The sequence below is a fragment of the Anser cygnoides genome, chromosome 23, assembly GCF_040182565.1.
Source record: "Anser cygnoides isolate HZ-2024a breed goose chromosome 23, Taihu_goose_T2T_genome, whole genome shotgun sequence".
Classification (NCBI taxonomy): domain Eukaryota; kingdom Metazoa; phylum Chordata; class Aves; order Anseriformes; family Anatidae; genus Anser; species Anser cygnoides.
The window spans coordinates 2,809,563-2,829,072 of NC_089895.1; the positions used below are offsets into that span (position 1 = coordinate 2,809,563).

The 19,510-nt window shown below is 40.4% G+C and overlaps 1 protein-coding gene across 5 annotated transcripts in view; it reads left to right on the forward strand.

Moving 5' to 3' along the window:
• The window catches only part of DHRS3 (dehydrogenase/reductase 3), a 71,009-nt gene that overhangs the window by 17,977 nt on the left and 33,522 nt on the right, over positions 1-19,510 (forward strand). For 3 of the 5 annotated variants that reach the window (XM_066982290.1, XM_048067694.2, XM_048067695.2), the window contains exons 2-6: positions 4,629-4,772; positions 5,035-5,154; positions 5,944-6,182; positions 7,192-7,317; positions 8,063-9,177. In XM_066982290.1, coding sequence (XP_066838391.1) covers positions 4,686-4,772; positions 5,035-5,154; positions 5,944-6,182; positions 7,192-7,317; positions 8,063-8,147 — 657 coding nt within the window. In that variant the 5' untranslated portion in view covers positions 4,629-4,685 and the 3' untranslated portion in view covers positions 8,148-9,177. Of the gene's footprint in view, positions 1-1,644; positions 2,036-4,628; positions 4,773-5,034; positions 5,155-5,943; positions 6,183-7,191; positions 7,318-8,062; positions 9,178-9,798; positions 19,224-19,510 lie in introns of those variants that run through there. The other 2 variants (XR_010826411.1, XM_066982291.1) reach the window with 2 other exon arrangements.

Below are 19,510 nucleotides of genomic sequence, written 5' to 3' on the forward strand. Positions count from 1 at the left end.
GCAGTAAACCGCGATGTCACAGCCGCTAGCTACTCTCGGGGTAAATAAGAGGAAGGCGTGTTAAGTTCCTCTGGCACCATAAATCTCTTACTTTGTATTGCCAGTGATGGGAAGACTCCTGCCCTGCTCTGGCCGCCTCTTGCTGGCAGCCTGGCACGGGGGCGATGGCTTTCACACTCCACCTGCCGCCCCGACTGCCAGCCGGGATCAGCCGGAGGTAAGAGCAGGGCAGGAGGCTCGCAGCGGGCCTGCCGCAGCAGGGATTAGCCGCCTCGCTGGGCCGCTGCCCTCCCCAATTTTCTGGTCAGTAACTTTTTGAAAGGAGAGTGTGTCTGGGGCGGCAGGGAGGGGCAGGCAGGAGAGGGTGACGAGATGAAGGGGGAGAAGAAATGGTGGCTGGATTCTTTCCAGGGCAGAAAGCTATCTGTCCAAGAACTTCTCCGAGGCACAGATTAAATATTCCTCTATCCACCATTAAATTACCGTAAATGGGTGACTGTGCAATGTCCTGACAGGCTGTGTGTAATAAGCAGTGCTGTGTCTCTTCTCCTTTCTACCTCTGCATTTTTCTCTCTCCCAGACAGGAACTTCTGTGTCTGTAAGACTCATTCTGTCCAGGACTAAGCCTCCAGTCAGGATACAGTTACTGCCAACTTGGAATTAAAAAGGAATGGGGGCACAGAGTAGACTCTTAGACCCATGTCCATGTTTTTAAACTGCTTCCTAATAAAATGGACCTTTTCCTGAACTGCAGTTTAGACTCCTTACAAATGCAGAACCCTCAAATCCTAAGTAGAGCAGAATAAAGGTAAACTAAAGCTTTCTTGATGTTGGCTGAGCAAAGGATGCAGGGAGTGTAAAGGGAAGCAATGTGCCAACAGCGCAGAGCTGGAGCTCACAGGCAAGAGCAAAACAGTCCCAGCCCCACAACCATTCATCTGTTCAACAGCAAGCAAAACTTTTTGTTCAGGAGCATTGAAAACATGAGTGATCCAACTCGTAAGCTGTTTGGTTGAGTGGCATAGTGAGAAGAGCTAATAATATAACAAATAACACAACTTTACGAGTGCCAAACAGCAAATTGTCAAATTGCAGATCCTGCAGAAGGAGGTGAATTCAGGAGACCAAAGGGCTTAGTTCTAAGTTTGTAGAAAATCTCCTCAGGAGGCAACAGGACCTAAAAGAGGGCTAAGGAACAGTGGTAAAACTGTGGCAAGCAAGAAAACAAGACAGAAATATTGCCTGCATAGAAACCCAAGCCAAAGCTCTCTGTAAAGGTGGAGTTGGGGAGCAAAAGAAACCCCAACTGTGAGGCTAATGCAGCCACTGAAAGTCTTGTCTCTCTGTAAGGCCTGAAATCCTAGGAGACCAGAGTGAAGCCTGTGCCAGTTTAATTTGTAAGAATTAGATGTAAGGAAGGAATTGAACATCTCATATGATTTTGTAGGAGCATTCAAGCTTGAATTTGGACCGAAAGCATGTTGTATTGAGTTTGGAGTTTTATACGCCTGTAAAAAGTAGCAGAAATGACGGCAGGAAACCTCACTTCCCACTGTGTCGTTAGGGAACTTTCACCTCTCCTGAAAGAATGGTCTTTTATTTACTGTTTGTCTCTTACGCAGGCTGAAGCCTTCACCTGAGTGTGAACAGTATCAAGGACATGAAAACTTCCCATGGAAAAAAAATCAGTACTGAAGTTAATGCTGTCAGCAGGATAACCAGCAAATTGTCTTCCCCAGATGGCCCAAATTTTAATGGGGTCACCTTGCAAGAGTTGCCTGTAGGATATTAGAGGTCCCCAAGTAACTGTTGGGGCATAAAAAATGTTATGTCCAAGAGTTGCATCACAGACAGATGTTCCTTTGACAGGTCATCCTTTGCTTAACTGTTCTTCCATGTATGTTTCCTGACGTTCAATGCATCAGTGGCAGCTCTGGGGAATAGGGGCTGTGTGGATGTTTGAAACAGATGAAAGTGAAGAGCGAAGGACCTACTTTTTGTTTTGCAGTAGCAGAGGGAAAGCCTGGAGTGCTGGGTATGTGAGGTCCATTTCTTGCCTTATTTACTCCCCTTGTCTGATACCTTGTTACTCCCCTCTCTTCTTCCTGCTCTACCTTCCATCACTCTTCAGCTTGGCAGATTTTGCTGCACTTAACTGATCCAATCCTGCTGAGAGGCTGAAGTCCACACTGATACAAACGCTGCACATCAAACTCGATGCTTATGTTGACAGCTTGTAGTGTTTCTCCTCCCCTTTCCACAGAGATGTAGGTTGTGAAAGAGAGCAAGTGACTGTGTGCAGTTACAGTTACAGTTGAACAGTATTTTGTAAATATTTCCTGAAAGCTTGTGAAATTTCTCACACGTTCTTGATTTCCCTTGAAGTCTGCAGAGTAGGCATACAAAATATCACCCAGTCTAGCTCTGAGCACAGGAGCATGTAAATGGTCTTCAGTTTTACAAGCTTTGTGTAGATGCCAAAGCCCGATGGCCAGTGGTGTTATGTTGAGGCTTTCGAAGACAGGCCAGTACTCAAGCCAAATTTTTAGCTATATGCTTTCTTACAGCTTTTTAGTCTGGACACAGCTTTCCCCTTGAAAATGAGATCATCTGAGTTAAGTATTCCCATGAAATGGCTCTGACATAATTATACTCTCTCTGACATTTCTGGTGAAGCAACTCACTAGTTCTTTGGTGTGTTTAGAGATGCACCAATGATTTATAAATGGGGTTTGTTGTAAACTTAACTCACTTAGGAAATGGAATGAGGCTTTAGCTTTGCTAAAGGTTTTTGGGTTTCAGCCTTGCTTAGTCGTACTGGAAGAGCTCTTTGACCCTGCCAGAGATTAGTTTTAGTACCAGTTATGAGATAGGCTTAACTAGTCCTTAAAAATAAGCGTGTTAAAGCTTTCTACAAGGCATTCATTGTGGGAAGAGAACACTGCAGGTCCTAATTTTTTATGCTTATTCTGCTGATATTAAGTTAATTGTAGGGATTTGGTTACAAGCAGTGATGTAATTTAGACTTTTTTTCCACTGTTCTTTCAACTTTTGGAAAACTTAAAGATTATTAAATTTTTAAGTTTTAAGTGTACTTCTTTTTAACCATAAAAATCAATATAACAGTCAGATTCATACTCAGTACCCAGTGATATAGGAAACGACTGTAGGCCTGGATCACAGGTGATAAGGCCACTGCCTGGAAATAACACCATTCCGAGAGCGACAAAACTCTTTCCATTTTCAAGGTCCGTTTTCCCAGTTCCCTGATTAGAGTAAACTTACATTTGATTTTGTGAATGTCCTCATTTATAGTACCAAATAGTATTTTTGCATTATGAATGCAATCTACTGTGAAAAAAATTGCATTGTCCTAAATTGCAGTTGTGAGCAGTAGCCATCTTTTGTTCTTTCTCTTTTGGATCCTGCTGTTTGAATCACAGAGCAGTCAGATTATTCTGGTAACAGACTTCATTCGGTAGTTTATTTTTTGCAGAATGACAAGTGACCAACCATTCATAACGTGATGAGTACTGAGAAGGCTGTAGTTTGAAGAGCAAAAAGGATAGATTGATTCATATATAGGTGTCTTATGGAATAGAGACGGAATTATATTCTTTTTCAGCTTTAAAAGAAATAGAAAACGTTACATGCACTAGGAAAAAATAACTTGGTTAAATCTGTTTAGCTGTAGGTTAATAGTTTAAAGATAGTGGGGGAAACACCATTTTATACTTGAGACTATCTTGTTGTCTCACTTGGAAAAATCATACTGGGTAAAACCCTACAGTGACAGTTAATGAACGTGGTAACATTTCAGGTTGTTTCTATTTCTGACTTCTGTGGTAGTGCAGAAACACAGATAGGGTTGCATTCGTTATGTCTTCCTTATACATCAAATCCATGCTATACAATTTGAATGTCTTGTTTCCTTGGATATCCAGTATTGTTCTTTGTACAGGAACTATTGTATCAGTTTTACAGTGTTTGGGAGTAGCAAATGAAATCTTACGTGCATTAGTTGCAAAATAAATGAATGCTTGAAATCTCTAATTTAAATATTTGGATTAGCATGAACCTCTTGTTTAAAATGCAGCTAGGACACCAGCCTGCAAACAGTCAGCATTGCAAATTGTTACCTGTCATATGCTGAAAAAAAAAAATGTTTTACTGCAGAGCAGATGCTATCTCCATGTGTAGAACCAGGAATAGGTAACATACCAGATATACAGGAAGGTCAGTTATTTTAGCATTAAAAGTTATCTTTGTGTGTGAGTGTGTCTAGCAAAAACAGGGATAGATACAAAATTTCATGACGGAGAAAATTTGCCAAGTGTTTTGTATATTTGTTGTGTTAGGCTAAAGATCTGATTTTTTGTTGTAGCTATTGTGTTGCTTGTAAACAACCTGTAAACAGAGTATCAACAGTGGGATCCATCTACCACCACCATACTGAAGTCCTACCTCCATGTAATACAAAGTCATTGTTAGTCTTAAATGAAACAATGCAACAGGGACTGGCAGTGAAAACGCATCAAAGATGTTCATCTAACTGTTGAAGTTAGAAGCATGTTTTAATTATTTCAAATTTGAAGCAGTTTGTCTCTAACAAAAGTTTCTTGCTGCAGATCATCCTGTGGGGTCGAACTGAGAAATGCCTGAAGGAGACCACAGAGGAAATCAGGATGATGGGGACAGAATGCCATTATTTCATTTGTGATGTAGGAAACCGAGAGGAGGTCTATCGGCAAGCCAAAGCTGTGCGGGAGAAGGTTAGTGTGTGTGGAAACTGTGTGTGCAGGCAGAAATTAGTAATTCTTTGATGAGGAAAAACGCTGTCTTTGGAAAAAAGGTAGCCCTCCAGATTATATTGTACAAAGCCCAACTACCTGTTTTAAGTGATTCAGAAGATTTACACGGCATGCAGGCAAAAACACCAAAAGCTATGAAAATAAGGGAGTATTCAGATATAATAGTAACTGCTGATCTGTGAGGAGAGGTATTAGTTATAACAAGTCGTGTGCTTTTTTGCAGGTGGGCGATATCACTATCCTAGTGAACAATGCTGCTGTGGTCCATGGTAAAAGCCTGATGGACAGCGATGACGATGCACTGCTCAAATCACAACATATAAACACCCTAGGACAGTTCTGGGTAAGATAAGCTCTCGTATCTCATGTATTCAGACTTGGGAATGAGAGTGACAGATAACAGCCAGTAAACACGTGGCTGCTACAAGGTCTTTCTAAATGATGCTTGGTAAAATCAGTCTGACATGGAAGCAGGAAACACAGTATGAGGGGCAAAGGCCAGAGGAAAGAAGTCTAAAAAAGATTTAGTTTGACAGGTTCTCTCAAATGGATTTCAGCTACGTCTAAAATATCACGTTAAAAGCTTCCAATAGCTTAGCATTCAAAGCCCTTTTATCCCTGTTCTGTCATTTCCAGCAAAATATCTGATGTCTTTTGAGAAATCCTGAGGTCATAGATGAGAGTTGTCTATACAGCGATGTCTATGGAGCATGAGAGGAGCGTGAGACTGCCTTGCTTTGGGAAGGAAACTCATTCCATTCAGAATTAGATAATAGTAATAAACAAAATAGCTTCTTGTGATTTCATCACTTCACTGAAGACTTTATCCCCTACAACATGTTTTTAAAATACAAAGCATTCTGTTTGTGGCCTTTATCCGTGGGCACTGCTTACATCTGCTCTAGAAAAGATTCCGTTTTTTTTCTACGCAAACTTTGCCTGTTTAAAAGCTTTCAGAGAATGCAAGGCAACAAGGCCCTCTCCCACTCCTTTCCTAACTTAACACAGTGCAGTTTAACTTGTCTCTTTGTCACCTTTTTTTTTCAGTAACTAAGTAACTATTGTTTTTGTTGTATCTCTGCTGAGCAAACCTTTTTTTTTTTTTTTTTTCCTTCCCTGTGTTGTTCTTCAGACCACCAAAGCATTCCTGCCAAGGATGCTGGAGTTGCAGAATGGACACATTGTTTGCTTGAACTCTGTCCTAGCCTTGTCAGCCATCCCTGGTGCCATTGACTATTGCACCTCCAAAGCCTCGTCCTTTGCCTTTATGGAGAGCCTGACCTTGGGGCTGCTCGACTGTCCTGGAGTGAATGCCACAACAGTCCTGCCCTTCCACACGAGCACAGAGATGTTTCAGGGCATGAGAATCAGGTCAGTCCAGGGGAACTAGAATAAAGCATCTCATTTTAAATGAATCATCAGAATACACTCCTAATTAATGCTTCATTTAGTTAAGAGAATTTGATGTCTCATTTGGCTGCCTGGGAACAGAGGGTCACTCTAGGCCACCTGGGACTCATCAGACTGGTTCCCTCAGTTTGCTGGCATATTCGTACAGCCTGCCTGTACTGTGTGAGACATTTGCTTCTACCGAGAAATCTGAAAGCTATTTTTCTCTGGGTGTATTTGGGCCATTTGCAGCCACTAGAGAGGGACGGTAGGCAATCTGAAAATTGAGGTCATTCAAAAAGGAGCAGTCTACAAATTACTTGAGAATTAACAGTACAAATTCCTTCTTTATCCACTGAAATACTCAATTCTTTCCCACTAAAGGGAATGAGATCCATTTACTGAAGTAAGGCTGTCACTACCTCCTTTTTACCTCTATCTAAGAGACCAAGCTAAATTAAAAAAAAAAAAAAGGCAGACCAAATTAATCTTTTACAATTGGCAAAATAACCTGTTAGTTTGAGCTCTCTTAGTCAAGGAAATATGCAGTGTCAAGCCACTGTAGGAGCCAGGAAAAGCCTTGTGTTTGGTACTAAAAGCAAGGAGGGAAAATACTCATCTTTCACCTGTCAAGAATTTGAACCAAGCTAAGTGCGGCGGAGAGGAAGAACACCAGCACTGAAGAGACAGCATTTGGCATTGGTTTGCAGACAATTTAAGAAAGTCCCTGAGTCAAGGTCCTGAATACTCTCTGCCACTTCATCCTAAAGGCACCAACATACACATTGCTTAACTATTTAGCTAACTTAGTAGTAGTACAGGTTGGAACAGGACTTCATTCACTTCTCTGCTACCTACAGCCTGCTTTGGGGGATGTCTGAATGCCAGTAGCCAGTGAAAACTCAGTGAATAACAGGACTTGGACAGTGATGTCTTAAAGAAGGAGTTTGGTTAACAAATAATTATTTTATTTTTTACTTTATTTATTCAGGTTCCCTAATCTTTTTCCTCCTCTCAAGCCAGAGACTGTGGCTAGGAGGACAGTAGAAGCCGTGCAGATGAATCAAGCCTTCCTGCTCCTTCCATGGACGATGCATGTTCTTGTCATCCTAAAAAGGTAAGTATTTCTCTTGCCTAGCAATAACCTTGCTAGTTAGGCAAGATTGGCGTACAATCCTTGCTGTCCACCAAGGCAAACCTCAGTTTGACTGTTACCTGATGATCAGGATCAGACCAATTCATCCATTCCCAGTAGAGTCATAGAAGCAAAAGAGGGAAAACTTTTTGAGGTTCTTATGGCAGATTTTCTTCCTGTACCTGTTTCATAAAGTACCCCCTTTATGAAATGAGTTTCACTCCCAAAATTCTGTTTCCTGAGGTCGGAACTGATATCTGAGAAATTTCTTAACAACTAACATATGCATTGAGTTGATTTTGATTTAGTAAGCCACTCTTTGGACTCTGTGCTTTGTATTGTAAAGGATTTCTGTACAATGAAGTATGTATATCACAACTGTATTTAGAGAACGTTCTTAAAGCCGTGAAACTGTCAAAAATATTTTTCTATACGATTAGGAAAGGAATTTTAAAGTGCCTAAGGAAAGAAAGTCATAACTTCATATCCCGATACAACTGAATACAAAAGACATTTAAAAACATGCTTCCATGCAAGTTTGCACCAAAGTCTTTGCAAAACCTGTTTTGGTCAGGAACTGAAACAAGACATTGAGATTTCTGTCAAAAATAATTACAATACTGCATGTTGAACAAGAAAGACATATATACATATTTACATCTCCTCTTTTTGGAATAGACTAAAAGGTTTGTCTGGTCCGCTTATTTTCTTTCTGTTTCTCCTGCAGCATTCTCCCTCAGGCAGCACTTGAAGAAATCCACAAGTTTTCTGGAAGCTACACCTGCATGAACACTTTTAAAGGCCGAACATAGACTTGGTGGTGGAAGGACTATTCGTCAGAGAAACCAACACAAGCATGGAAATCCTGACAAGACTGTGAATCAGCAGTTTTGGCTTTTAGCCTGTTCATGTGACTTGCGCTGCTTTGAGGCAACACATTTCTTGCAGGTCATATCCATAGTAACATGACCTTTGCACAGGATTGAATGACTAGACTATGGACCCTTGGAAAGAAAAAAACAAAAGCGTGAAATGTTTATATGATGTTTAATTCTTTAGAGTTCAATTGTTAAATCTACTCATAGGTTTAAGATGTAATTTTTGTTTTTAAAGTGTCTGTAAGCTGTCTCAGCTGAGAGGCAGCACATCACACCCCAGACTTTATACATTCTCTTCAGAGGAACTGCAATTGCAAATTGATTATGATTTCATTTCAGCTTTTTGAATGGGAAACTTAAAAAATAGTTTGAAGAACTACAAGTTATGGACATTTAATGGAAGCTTCCTTCCCTTCCTTCACTTGACGTTGATGAAGCTGCTCCCAGCTCATGTCAAGGCAGGAGCAAGCTGTGGAGCAAACTGCTGTTTTCTTTGTTAAAGGCCACCCAGATCTCCTCTCAGAAGGACTGTTCTGTGTCCAGGAAACCTGTCTTACTGCACCTGTGAGGGCTGGAGGGGGATGCTCAGTCAGGAGAGCATACAGTGTGAATAGTGGAAGATTCCATCAGTGAGCTCATATATGAAATTTAATTGTCTTTCTGAATATTTTTGTTCATTTATGATGAAAATATATATATATTTTAGCATTAATCCCAGATTGCCACGCATGTAGGCAGCATCAGATTGGGGATGAACTAAATCTAGAACTACAGCTAGAGCCTGCTTGTACAAACACACATTCACTGACAATCCATAGAGAGTAAAATCCATTGTATCAATCTGCACAATGAAATAAGTGGAATAATTCTCTGAAAATAGAAGAGAGAGTACTGTAGTGCTCATGAAATGTGAAGTTTGGAAGCACAGTTAGCAAAGATCTGATTAAATGCACGTTGAATTCAACTGGGAATATACCCATTGTTTTTAGGGACATTGAATCGGGCACTGATCAGTCAAAAGTGATAATCAGCCAAAAGTGATAACTATTGCTTGGACTGAAATGCCAGAAGCAGCTAGACGTTATTTATTTTTGTAATGATATACTCTCTGTGACAGCCCAGTAAGAGCAACACTGCATTCCTGTGCCAGATGCAGCGTGCAACACTAGGCACAGTAATGTAGTCGAAACAAATCGGAACACCACTAAGAGGCATTAATGTAATTGCAATACAGGAATGTAGCAAGCGGGACTGGAGAACACCTGAATGAAGTGCCTGAAGGAAAGCCCCATGGTTAAAGTACAGGAGTAAAGTTAGCACTCCTGGCTTAAATTTTGCCCTTATTTCAGATGTCCTGTGTGACCCCGGGCAAGATGATAATCTCAAACTGCACCTTGACCTGCAAAACAGATATTTCTAGTGTTCCCCTACCTCAAAAGCTATGTCTTACTACATTAATGTTTGTCAAATGCTCAACGAATTCAAATGGAACACACTATAGAAAGGTTTTATGCAAAAATTTAAAAAAGGAAAAAAAAAAAGGAAAAAAAATACCTCAAAGGTTGCAATCTATAATTTCTTACAGAGATCTGAGTTCCAGCAGAAAAGCTGTGAGCTGCATTCAAGATGTTTCTTTGGCTCTGCCCTGTAGAATCGAGATCAACTACTTAGAAGCAATGATGTGAATGTTAAAATCTGAAGGCCTGATCCTTACTGCAAATCAGTAGATGCATCTCTTCTTAAGCAGTTCAAGAGGAAGATATTGCAAAAAATGTCATTGATGCAAGCCCCTTTGCCTGCACGGGTACTTTGAGGAGTTCTCTCTAGGTCAGTGCTTTCCTTCTGAGTGCAGAACGTACAAGCTGTAGCACTGTGCCAGCTTTGACACGGTTTCTTACAATGGAGTTTTGTTTTGAATTCCTAGATGTCTGAGGCTGTCTGGAGAGGATGAAACTTTGATCTCAGTGATTTTGATGCCCACTCTGATAGATGCTTTCAGCTTCATTTTTTGTCAATTTTTGAGAGGAAACCTAATTCATTGAAAACACAGCTGCAATGAGGGGAGAACTCTTCCAGGATCTGCCAGGAATACGAAGGTACTACACTTAACCAAGAGACCCGTGGGAAAGGAAAGGATGATTCCTCACCTTAGGCACTGGCATCCTTTCTGTTTTCTCATTGACCACAGTCAGGAATGCCAGGCTTGTAGATGTGACAGCAAACAGAACTGGTGAAACAGGACACCTCACAGTGTCCTCCTTAAGTCAAACCTTTATGTTGAGACTCTATTCATTAATGACATCCTAATGCAAAAGTGAGGTTAAAAAGTAGTGCACACATTAAAGTGCATTCTCCACTCATCTCCAAATCCTGTCCCTTACATGAATCTGCTCTTTCTCTGCACTGCATAAAAGATGTTCCCTATCTTCAGAGCTTGTCTTACATACCAAGTGCTGTTGATTTCTTTCTAATGAATATAAACAAGTCAGAATGTAGCAGAGACTCATCATCTCACTCCTCTCATACACACACACATGCACACTTCCCTCTCTCTTTCCCTCAGGGTCTCTGAGCGGACAGCAGGTCAAATAGCAGTCACAGTGGGGGAGAGGTATGCAGCAAACAGAAAATAATGAGGAAAACATTGACTTTGCTTTTCAGATAGTAAGGAAGAGTTGGGTAAGAGAGTTTCTTCACTTGTGAATGTTGCGAGATAGAATGCTCTACATACAGTGACATACTTGCAAGTCTGGGTGAATACATATGAAGAGGGGTTTTTTTGTTTTTTAAAAGAAAGCCTCTGGAATGCCTGCTGAGGTCTGCTGTCCCTTTGCACATAAGGTTGGTATTGGGTAATTTTGAAGTGCTGTAAATGTGGACAAGCTTTGTAGAAGCCTAAGGCCTTCTCAAAGGCATTTCCGCCCTTTGACTTATTTTAATTCTGGTTTTCCCTGCTCTCTCCACTGCCTCCTGCTTTCCCCTCCACTGAACTTTTTTTTTTTTTTTCCTTCTGTATTCCTGTGTCATTACTGCACTTTTCAGTGCCACCATCTTGAAGCCAGATGTCATACAAAGGGTCTGGACTAAATCTAAATCAGGGTATGTATTTATTATGCAGCTGGAGGAATCAAGGTGAAGCTGTAGGAGCAGGTCACAGAGGTTTCATATGAAATTAGGTAAGTTCTTCAGGTTTTACTTGCTCTAATCTATGAATTAAAAGGCCCTTACTGTAGTTTATATACAGGAGATTGCTGCTGTTTTAAAATTGGAATGATGATAGAGAAATGGTAGTCATTGTGGGACATGCATTGTCCTGACATAAAAAGACCCCTTATTTAAATGAAAAGACCCTGTATTTAAATGACCCTCTATTTAAATTTTAAATATTTTCAGTTCCAGGTGGTTTCAGAATCTGGTATTTGTACCAAGGAATTTTCATAATTAGCAAGTCAGGGTAGGGAGAGAGAGGGAAAGGCTGGAAGGAGTCATTTGTAAGTAAATCTGATTTTTATTGATTTTGTATTTATTTTTATTTTTTTTTTATTAAAAAAAATAATCTCATGCCTTCATGCAACCTTGGTAAACTTTAAAAAGATCCTTCCTGCTGTATGGTATTTTTAGGAGGATGAAGAAAAAAGGAGTGAGCCCTGAAAGTGGGAACTAAACCCTACCTACCCATGCACTGTTTTATTGAGGTTAAAAAGTGACAGAGTCCATCACAATAATTCTTCTAGAATCACAGAAAGTGCCTGGGCAAGTGATTCTACTGTTTGCAAAGAGAAACTTGTTGTACTTTTATGTAATGTGTTAATTAGTGTGGGTGGATATGACCAGATCTAGTCTTGCAAGCCTTTCAGACAACTCCCTGAACACTCCCACCTTGAGATATTAACAGATAGCATTACACTTGCCAAATCTCATAAAAGCCCACTAACAGACTTAATGCAGGCACAGTGTAAGTGGGTGCATTTATTTCAAAGAGAACACATCTGTTTGTAGCAGACGTGAATTCGGCCTAGTGTTTTCCTCTAGCTGACATTCAACTGCTGAGAAAAGAATACAGGGTGACCTTGGATCGTCTATTTTGCTTTTATTTCTTCGTGTGTCTTTAATAAATTAAATCTGGGTGATGGTCACTTTTTTGACAGCCCTTGTTCATAAGTTTTTGGGGTAAAGCAAGCTTATGTCAAATGCATTTTACACATTTTTCACCAAACAAACAACAGCTCTGAGAACCAGGATATTCTGCATTGTCTTTGCAGCTCGCACCTCCCTGGTGCTGAGATCCTCAGTCTTGTGTTGTTTCTCAGCCTGCTGGAGTTCGGAAATTGAGCAAACCCTGTCAGTCACAAGCAGCAGTTGCAGTCAGCAGTAAACAGAACACTCTTTGTTGGAGTGCTTTTCTGAAAGAGGGTTGTGAATAGTGGCAGGCACCTCTCACACACTTTGGCAACTCGGAGAAAGGCAAGAAGAAAACCTGAACTTCACCTTGTTCCCTGCTGCTCATTCTCTTTTTATCCAGCGTGTCCCACAGGAAGCTGGCAATTCAGTCACCTCAGCAACCAATAAACTGTCTTCCTACCCTCTATTTTACTGAGATCACATCAATACCTTACTTCAATACCTTCACGGAGTTGACAGTTTCAACAGAAACAACCCTTTCTGTATTCTTGAGAAGAGTCAGATCGGCAAGGTAATGTCTCAGAGAGACCAGACGTGGTTTGGTGGGGCTCAAGTACCCCAATGTGGGGCTAGAGGTGGAAGACACATTGCACAACTTTGCTGTTGCCAGTTTAATGATAGAGAGTTCTCCCTGCTCCTGTCTTCTTTTCTTTAAACATACACCCCCTTTTGTTTCTGTAACAGATCCCTCAAGCCCTCAAGGCTGTAGCAGAAACATACTGATCTAGCCTCTGTGGACTGGATACAACTGAAAAGAATAGACCTCTGAGGAGACGATTTATAGCTTCACACCTTCCCAAAGAGACCAGGCTTATGAGTTCCTTATGTTAGCATTTGCCCCATATCTGAGTTTAAAGTAAGGAGATTGTGCTAGCACTGTCTTAAGTAGCAAGAATTCTCAGAGCCCATTCCTGTTCTTCTGAAGAGAAGTCTGAACAGAAACATACCGAGATATTACAGATGTGCTCACCTTTGCTATGGGTGTCACGTCATATTAACATAGAAAAAAAATAAGCCACATCTATATGCTGACTTTTCTGCACAAATCTACAGAACAGTTCCTCCTTAAGTGAGGGAATGAAGCACTCTTAATTACAGCTCGAGAGTGACCAAGTGCAAGTACATGAGAAAACAAAACAGAGGATAGATACAATCTTAGGTGGAGTGTGGTGGCCCTAAACAGCCAGAGGCAAGACTCCACCTTATATTCCTGAAGTCGTATAATAATAGGGGCATTGTGATTTCCATCCAAATACAAAGTCTATAAAAAGAGTTTGTTACTGCTGTTTATTCCTGTGGGTCACCATGCCCTAAAAAGCAGTCTGTTAACTTTGTATCTTGCTGGCTCAGAACACTCCAAATACTCCAGTTATGGTTTGCTGTCTCTTATTTTTTTCTGAGGAAGGCGAAGAAACCCATATATGTAAAAACAAGGAAGGATCATTTTTGACTCACTACTCACTTTTTCTTAGACAGCTGCAAAGGTCATCTATCATGCCTAAGTATTAGGACATGTGGTTCTTCGGGTTGCACAAGAATCATGCTAACCTAGTAGTACGAGGTAGATGTGGTTCACTTCCTTTTTTTTTTTTTTTCCCTTATGCAAAATAGTTATGTTATTTGAATTTTATTTGTCTGAAAAAGCTGCCTCTGTATTGTGCAGGCTTCTCACAGAGAGGCATCCTCAGTAATGAAATTTCCCTATGTTAATCCAATGGTAATGAAAAGAATACAAAAGTGAAAAGTTACTTCTGATATTTTCCCCAAGCATTTTCTCAAGCAATGTAGAATTAATGTAGATGAACAGTATTTGAACATCATTGACCTAAATCTAGAAATCTTAGAAACCTGCTGGCTCTGTATGGAAATGACCCTTCCCAAATTGACTTCCTATGTGTCTCCAAAGCAGTTCACCACTGAGATTTGACCCCTGACCAGTTCCTTCCCTGGAATCACCATTTGCAAACATTGAGCATTGTGAACACATTGACTGAAACTCTTTGTCTTCCCTATTTAGCGTTAGGCACTTTGCAGCATAGCCACCAACTGCTGCTTCTGCTTTGGGCACTGCTATTGAGTGCTCCCAGATACCGCCGCAGCATGATATTAACATTAGGTATGAGAAAAGGAGGCAATTCATTCCTATATTTGCCAGGAAAGTCAACTATTTAGTGTCTTTATGCAGAGAGAGGACAGAAATAAACACAGAGGTGATATGATTTCTGGGATATTTGGCAATATGAAAAATGCTGTCATATGGAATAGGGGTTTATAATAATAAGGGCTCATCTCAGAAGAATGTTAACAGAAGATGGAAAAGGTTGTAATGGAAAACAAGTGAGATCAGAAAACACAATTCCTCTTCCTGGAGCCTGCTGGGAATGCTGATTTCATGCAGACATGCTATAGTCAAGTCAGTTCACAAGAGACTTGCATTGTCATTATACCCCCTGCAACTTTGCCTATTACAAGTATACTGGAGGTGACAAGCTCATTGTCTCTGCTCTCTCAGCTGTTTAATGTAGAAAAAAATACTTTTTTTTTTTTTTTAATATCCATCCATCAGAGACTAAAGCAATTATTGGGTTTAGTGTCAGCCTGAGATAATGGAGGAGACTTTTTCAGGTACCTGAAAGAAAAGTCACAGCATCTCCTAGCTGATTTCTTAAGGTGTCAGGTGACATTTATCACTGTGAATAATAAAGTAGGAAAAGTGTGACTAAAATCAGCAATAGGATTAAACACAATCACAAATCAATTTGTCAGCTATTGCTTGGCTTTTTTTTTTTCCCCAGCAATAAAATACCTTGTGGTATCTTCTGGACTGTCACCAGGGCTCTAAAGTAATGGAGAATACTTGTAGAGCTGGACAATAATTTATTGCCATTCTAAGGGCTATGCTAAACAGAGTAGTGAGATTGGCACCAGCAAGCAATATAGTATGTACTTCGGTAGCTGAATAGTCTGTAACTTTTAATATTCTAATGTTCTTGACTATTCAGTATCAGCTATCTGACATGTTTCTCAAATGCAAAAAAGAGCATCTTCACCCACATCAATTATTATCATACTTTTGAAGCAAACACATTTAGTTTCTTTGTTGTCCAATTGGCATAGGTGAGGTTTAACAAGCATGTTAATTAAATGAATTATAGCCTTGAATTTCTTCAGGAGGAATTTGATGATGACACAAACAACTATTAAAAAAAAAAAAAAAGTCATGTGCAAACAGCTATGTTTAATCTGTCAGTAGAATGACTGCTTTGGTTCTATCATTAGAGTTACAGCATTGAGCCTTTTGACCTCATTTTGATTAGTTTTAAACATACAGAGTCAATGCATCATCATTCACTCCAATTTTAAAAATAATTTTTGTTATACATATCTTCTCCATTCAAACAAGTTAAAGAATTACAAGTTTTCTCATGTAAAAATTATAATTTGATTTTTAACTCAGGAAAGTACTCCATACAACTCATTCCTTACATCAATTAAAAGAAAAAAAAAAAAAAAGAGAGAGAGAGAGATGTCATGTTTCCTGTGAGGCAATCTGGTAGCTTGCAATCTTCAGTACTTCTCCTTGAAAACCGATTCATCTTTCAGCCAGATTTGTCATGGCTTCTAATCTTGTACTACAGAGGAATTTATATTCTCTGTTTCTTCAGTGATATTTTTGCAAATGACCTCTTAGAGAAGACGTTCTTTTGAATGAGCCATAGAAGCCATGCTGAGTTTACTTTAGTTGGGTTTGATTTTTGCTGATCCCTTCATTTTTCATCATTCCATCTATCTATTCCAATTTTTCCTGTTGGGGAGGCCTGTGTTTTGAGAGTTCCTGAGCCAGAATGCTGTGCATGCAGATTATTCATCTCCTCGCCTTCCCTTCAGGCAGTCTCTCACCTGTGCGTGCCTGTGTCCACACCTTTTCATACATTAACATTGCAAACTGCCCTAAATATCTTTTAGATTAGCTTCCTTTAAAGCACGAAATGCACCAAAAGCCCACAGAGCTTGCATTATGCTTGCCTAACGAGTTGACAACTGCATATTCTTTTAAAGTCTTCATGATTTTAATTTGAACTGGTAGGGACTGTTAGGTACTGGTAGGCCTGAACATCATAGTTAAAAAGGGGAATTGTAAAATAAAGGCAAGTATCAGCAGTGAAAGAAGGCAAGTTTGCTGAAATGCACAGTACAGGTGCAAAAAGTCCAGAAAGCTAACACAGATTTAGGTGCAATATTCTCATTTCTTGGGACAAAGAATTGAAATTTGGATCTAGTGGCTCTTAATAGATCAGTACTGATGAAGCAGAAAATACACAATTAAGCACACAAACACCTTCCATCTGTCTGAATGTTGGAAATATAGTGCAAGCCCTGAACTGCAGGATACCCAGCACTGCTGTTTGACTTCTTCTGTTAATTTACAAATCAGAAATATTAACATAGATCGGATCTAATGATACCTAAAAGCGTCCTTGTGCAGCATGAAGTACAGATCATGGTGGATCTGCTTTAAGGATAATAAGTGATATTCTAGTGGTTTTCATTACAACTAGCAGTACTTTTTGACAAATCTTGTTGTAAAATTAGCCTGCCTTCTTTTAATGGATTATTTTTAAACAGACTTCTTTCAAAATATAATTTATTAAATAGTTTAAATAAACAGTGGTTCTCAGCCAATAATTTGCTTGCGAGTTATTCACCATAACTACCGCTTTGAGTGTTTGCCATTCATTAATGTGTAGTTTTCCTGTGGAACTGGCCATCCAAATCTCACGGTGGCTTTACTTTCCCCTGGCTGGATGACTTCCAATCCCACAGAAAGCTTTGTAGGGGCTCCAATATGTCTGATGATGACTGTAAGATGGCTTCTGGCAACAATATTAATGCAAGTGCATATTTGAATGCACTCTCATGACATATTCCAATTTTGTGATCAAAAACGTTCTTACAGAAATCTTCAAGGGGAAAAAAAAATCTTGGGTTACTGTCAAAACTGCATTTGCCTTTACTTATAGCAGCAAATGTTCACAGTCAGACTTTGATTCTTTCAAAGGATTCACCTCTTCCTTAGCCTCAGATTGTAAGGAAAAAAAAAAAGCTGTATATATATCAAGTATTGGAAAAAGCTTACTGTTATGGACATGATCTCCTGACATCAGGGCATGGGATATTTTAATATGAGGGAAATGGCTTTATGATTCTTTGGGATTTGTTTTGCAGCATACTTGCTCCTAGTTCATTTCAGAAAATAAAATCATAAATGGAATAAAGTCGTACTGGCACTTACATTTAGAAAGTGAACAACATAGGAAAAGAGCAGAATATCCAAATGCACTGAGAACACGGGCGCATTAGTAGAAAGATTGTGCTTGCTGCAGAGCATAATTCAATTCACCTGATGTTTATACTCTCCACCTCCACTCAGAGTTTTGAATATAGATTTGAAACTCCTATATCAAAATTGCAAGTAGCATATTTGACACACATAGCACTTTGCAAACCTTGCTCTACCAGAGCATTTCAGTTTTTGTTGTGTACATAGGGCAAAGGAGAAACAGCAAACTATATGATCTTGCCTGATGTCACAGAAGGAGGCAGTACATAATTGCAGTGATGGTATAACTGCTAGGGTCATGCCACAGCCTCTGCATGACAGCAGCCTAGGTCATATGTTGCTGGCATCCAGCTCAGAGGCAAGAGCTGCCACTGGGAAGCACATTTGGGAAGCATTGCAAAATGTAGCATTTGCCCATGAATTTTTGCTAACTTCATTACCTCACTCTGTATAGACAAACCCTAGTGGCAAATTTGTAACAGGGGTTGTACTTCACCCTTTAGATTAGATTACAGCTTCCTCTTAATGTCATAATTACAACATCTCCATGCCTTAGACCAGCACCACAAACCCAGGCTGGAAATGCCGGCCTGCCACGGCGCGGCACCGCGCATGGTGGGCAAGGGGCAGGCGCCTGCTGTGCTGGCCTGGCCTGGCAATGCAAAGGCTCTGTGGATTTAAGCGCAGAAACGGTTGCTTGGGGCACTCACCATTTTTTTTTTCTTGAACATTTTAGCAAATGTAGCCTTTGTTTGCATTTTTCTGTGGTATGTGTTTACTGTTCATTTGCGCTGCACATGCTGTGAGAAATTAAGCCATTATGTTGGTATTTTTTTCCTTTCTCCTGCTTTCATTCTTTTACAACCCCCTTCAACATCCTTACAATTCCTTTCATTATTTGATGTTAACAGGACAAAAGAAATAAATACTTGAAAGAAGATACAAGCTGTGTTTCTGTTTTACTTTGGAGCTGCTGTGGTAACTGAATACCAGTCTGCAAGGTCAAAAAAAAAAAGGGGGGGGGGAGAAGCCAGAAAACCTCAGCGCTCAAACCACAGGTTGCGTTGCCTATTGTAAAGCAATTTTCAGCCCACATGCCTAAAGAGCATAACAGTTGCTCTGTAAATCTCCGAGTGTTTCATATAGTTTCCTTGTCATGCAGCCATTAAGTTTTATAACCTTTATATTTCAAGTGAAACAATGAACGTGAATTCCTTCTAAAATGTCCTAATAGGTTCCACATGGCAGCAATTTTTTAATATTTGAGTTGCTCGGTAGGTAGCATGCCCGCCTGCGGGACGGCCGCGCTCGGCCCCGCCGGGGAGCAGCTCCCGCGGGGGCCTGGCCGCCGGCCTCGCCTCAGCGCCCTGAGGGGGCCGCGCGTGCTCCCTTCCCGCCGCGGGCGGGCCCGTTAACGGCCGGTAGGAGCTGGTGGGGGGGGGCGTTGTGACGCCTGTCGCCGAACCTTCCAAAGAGGCGGGCTCGAGGTGAACCGAGTTTATTTGTTTATCTATTTATTTATTTATTGGGGGAGGAAAACAAAACAAAACGTAAGAAAACGCCTCAAAACAAGGGCGAGAAGCCGTTTGTGCGCCCTGGCTGCGGGTGGCGGCCCGGCGGCCATGTTGAGGGCCGTGGCAGGCCCTGTATGTGTCGTCTGTAAGGTGAAAGCTGCTTTCCTAAACTTTTTCGAAGTTTGTGAATGCTGGAGTTTAGGGAATAGGCCATAAATTATTAAAATAACTGTATCAGCTTTTTTTTTTTTTTTTTTTTC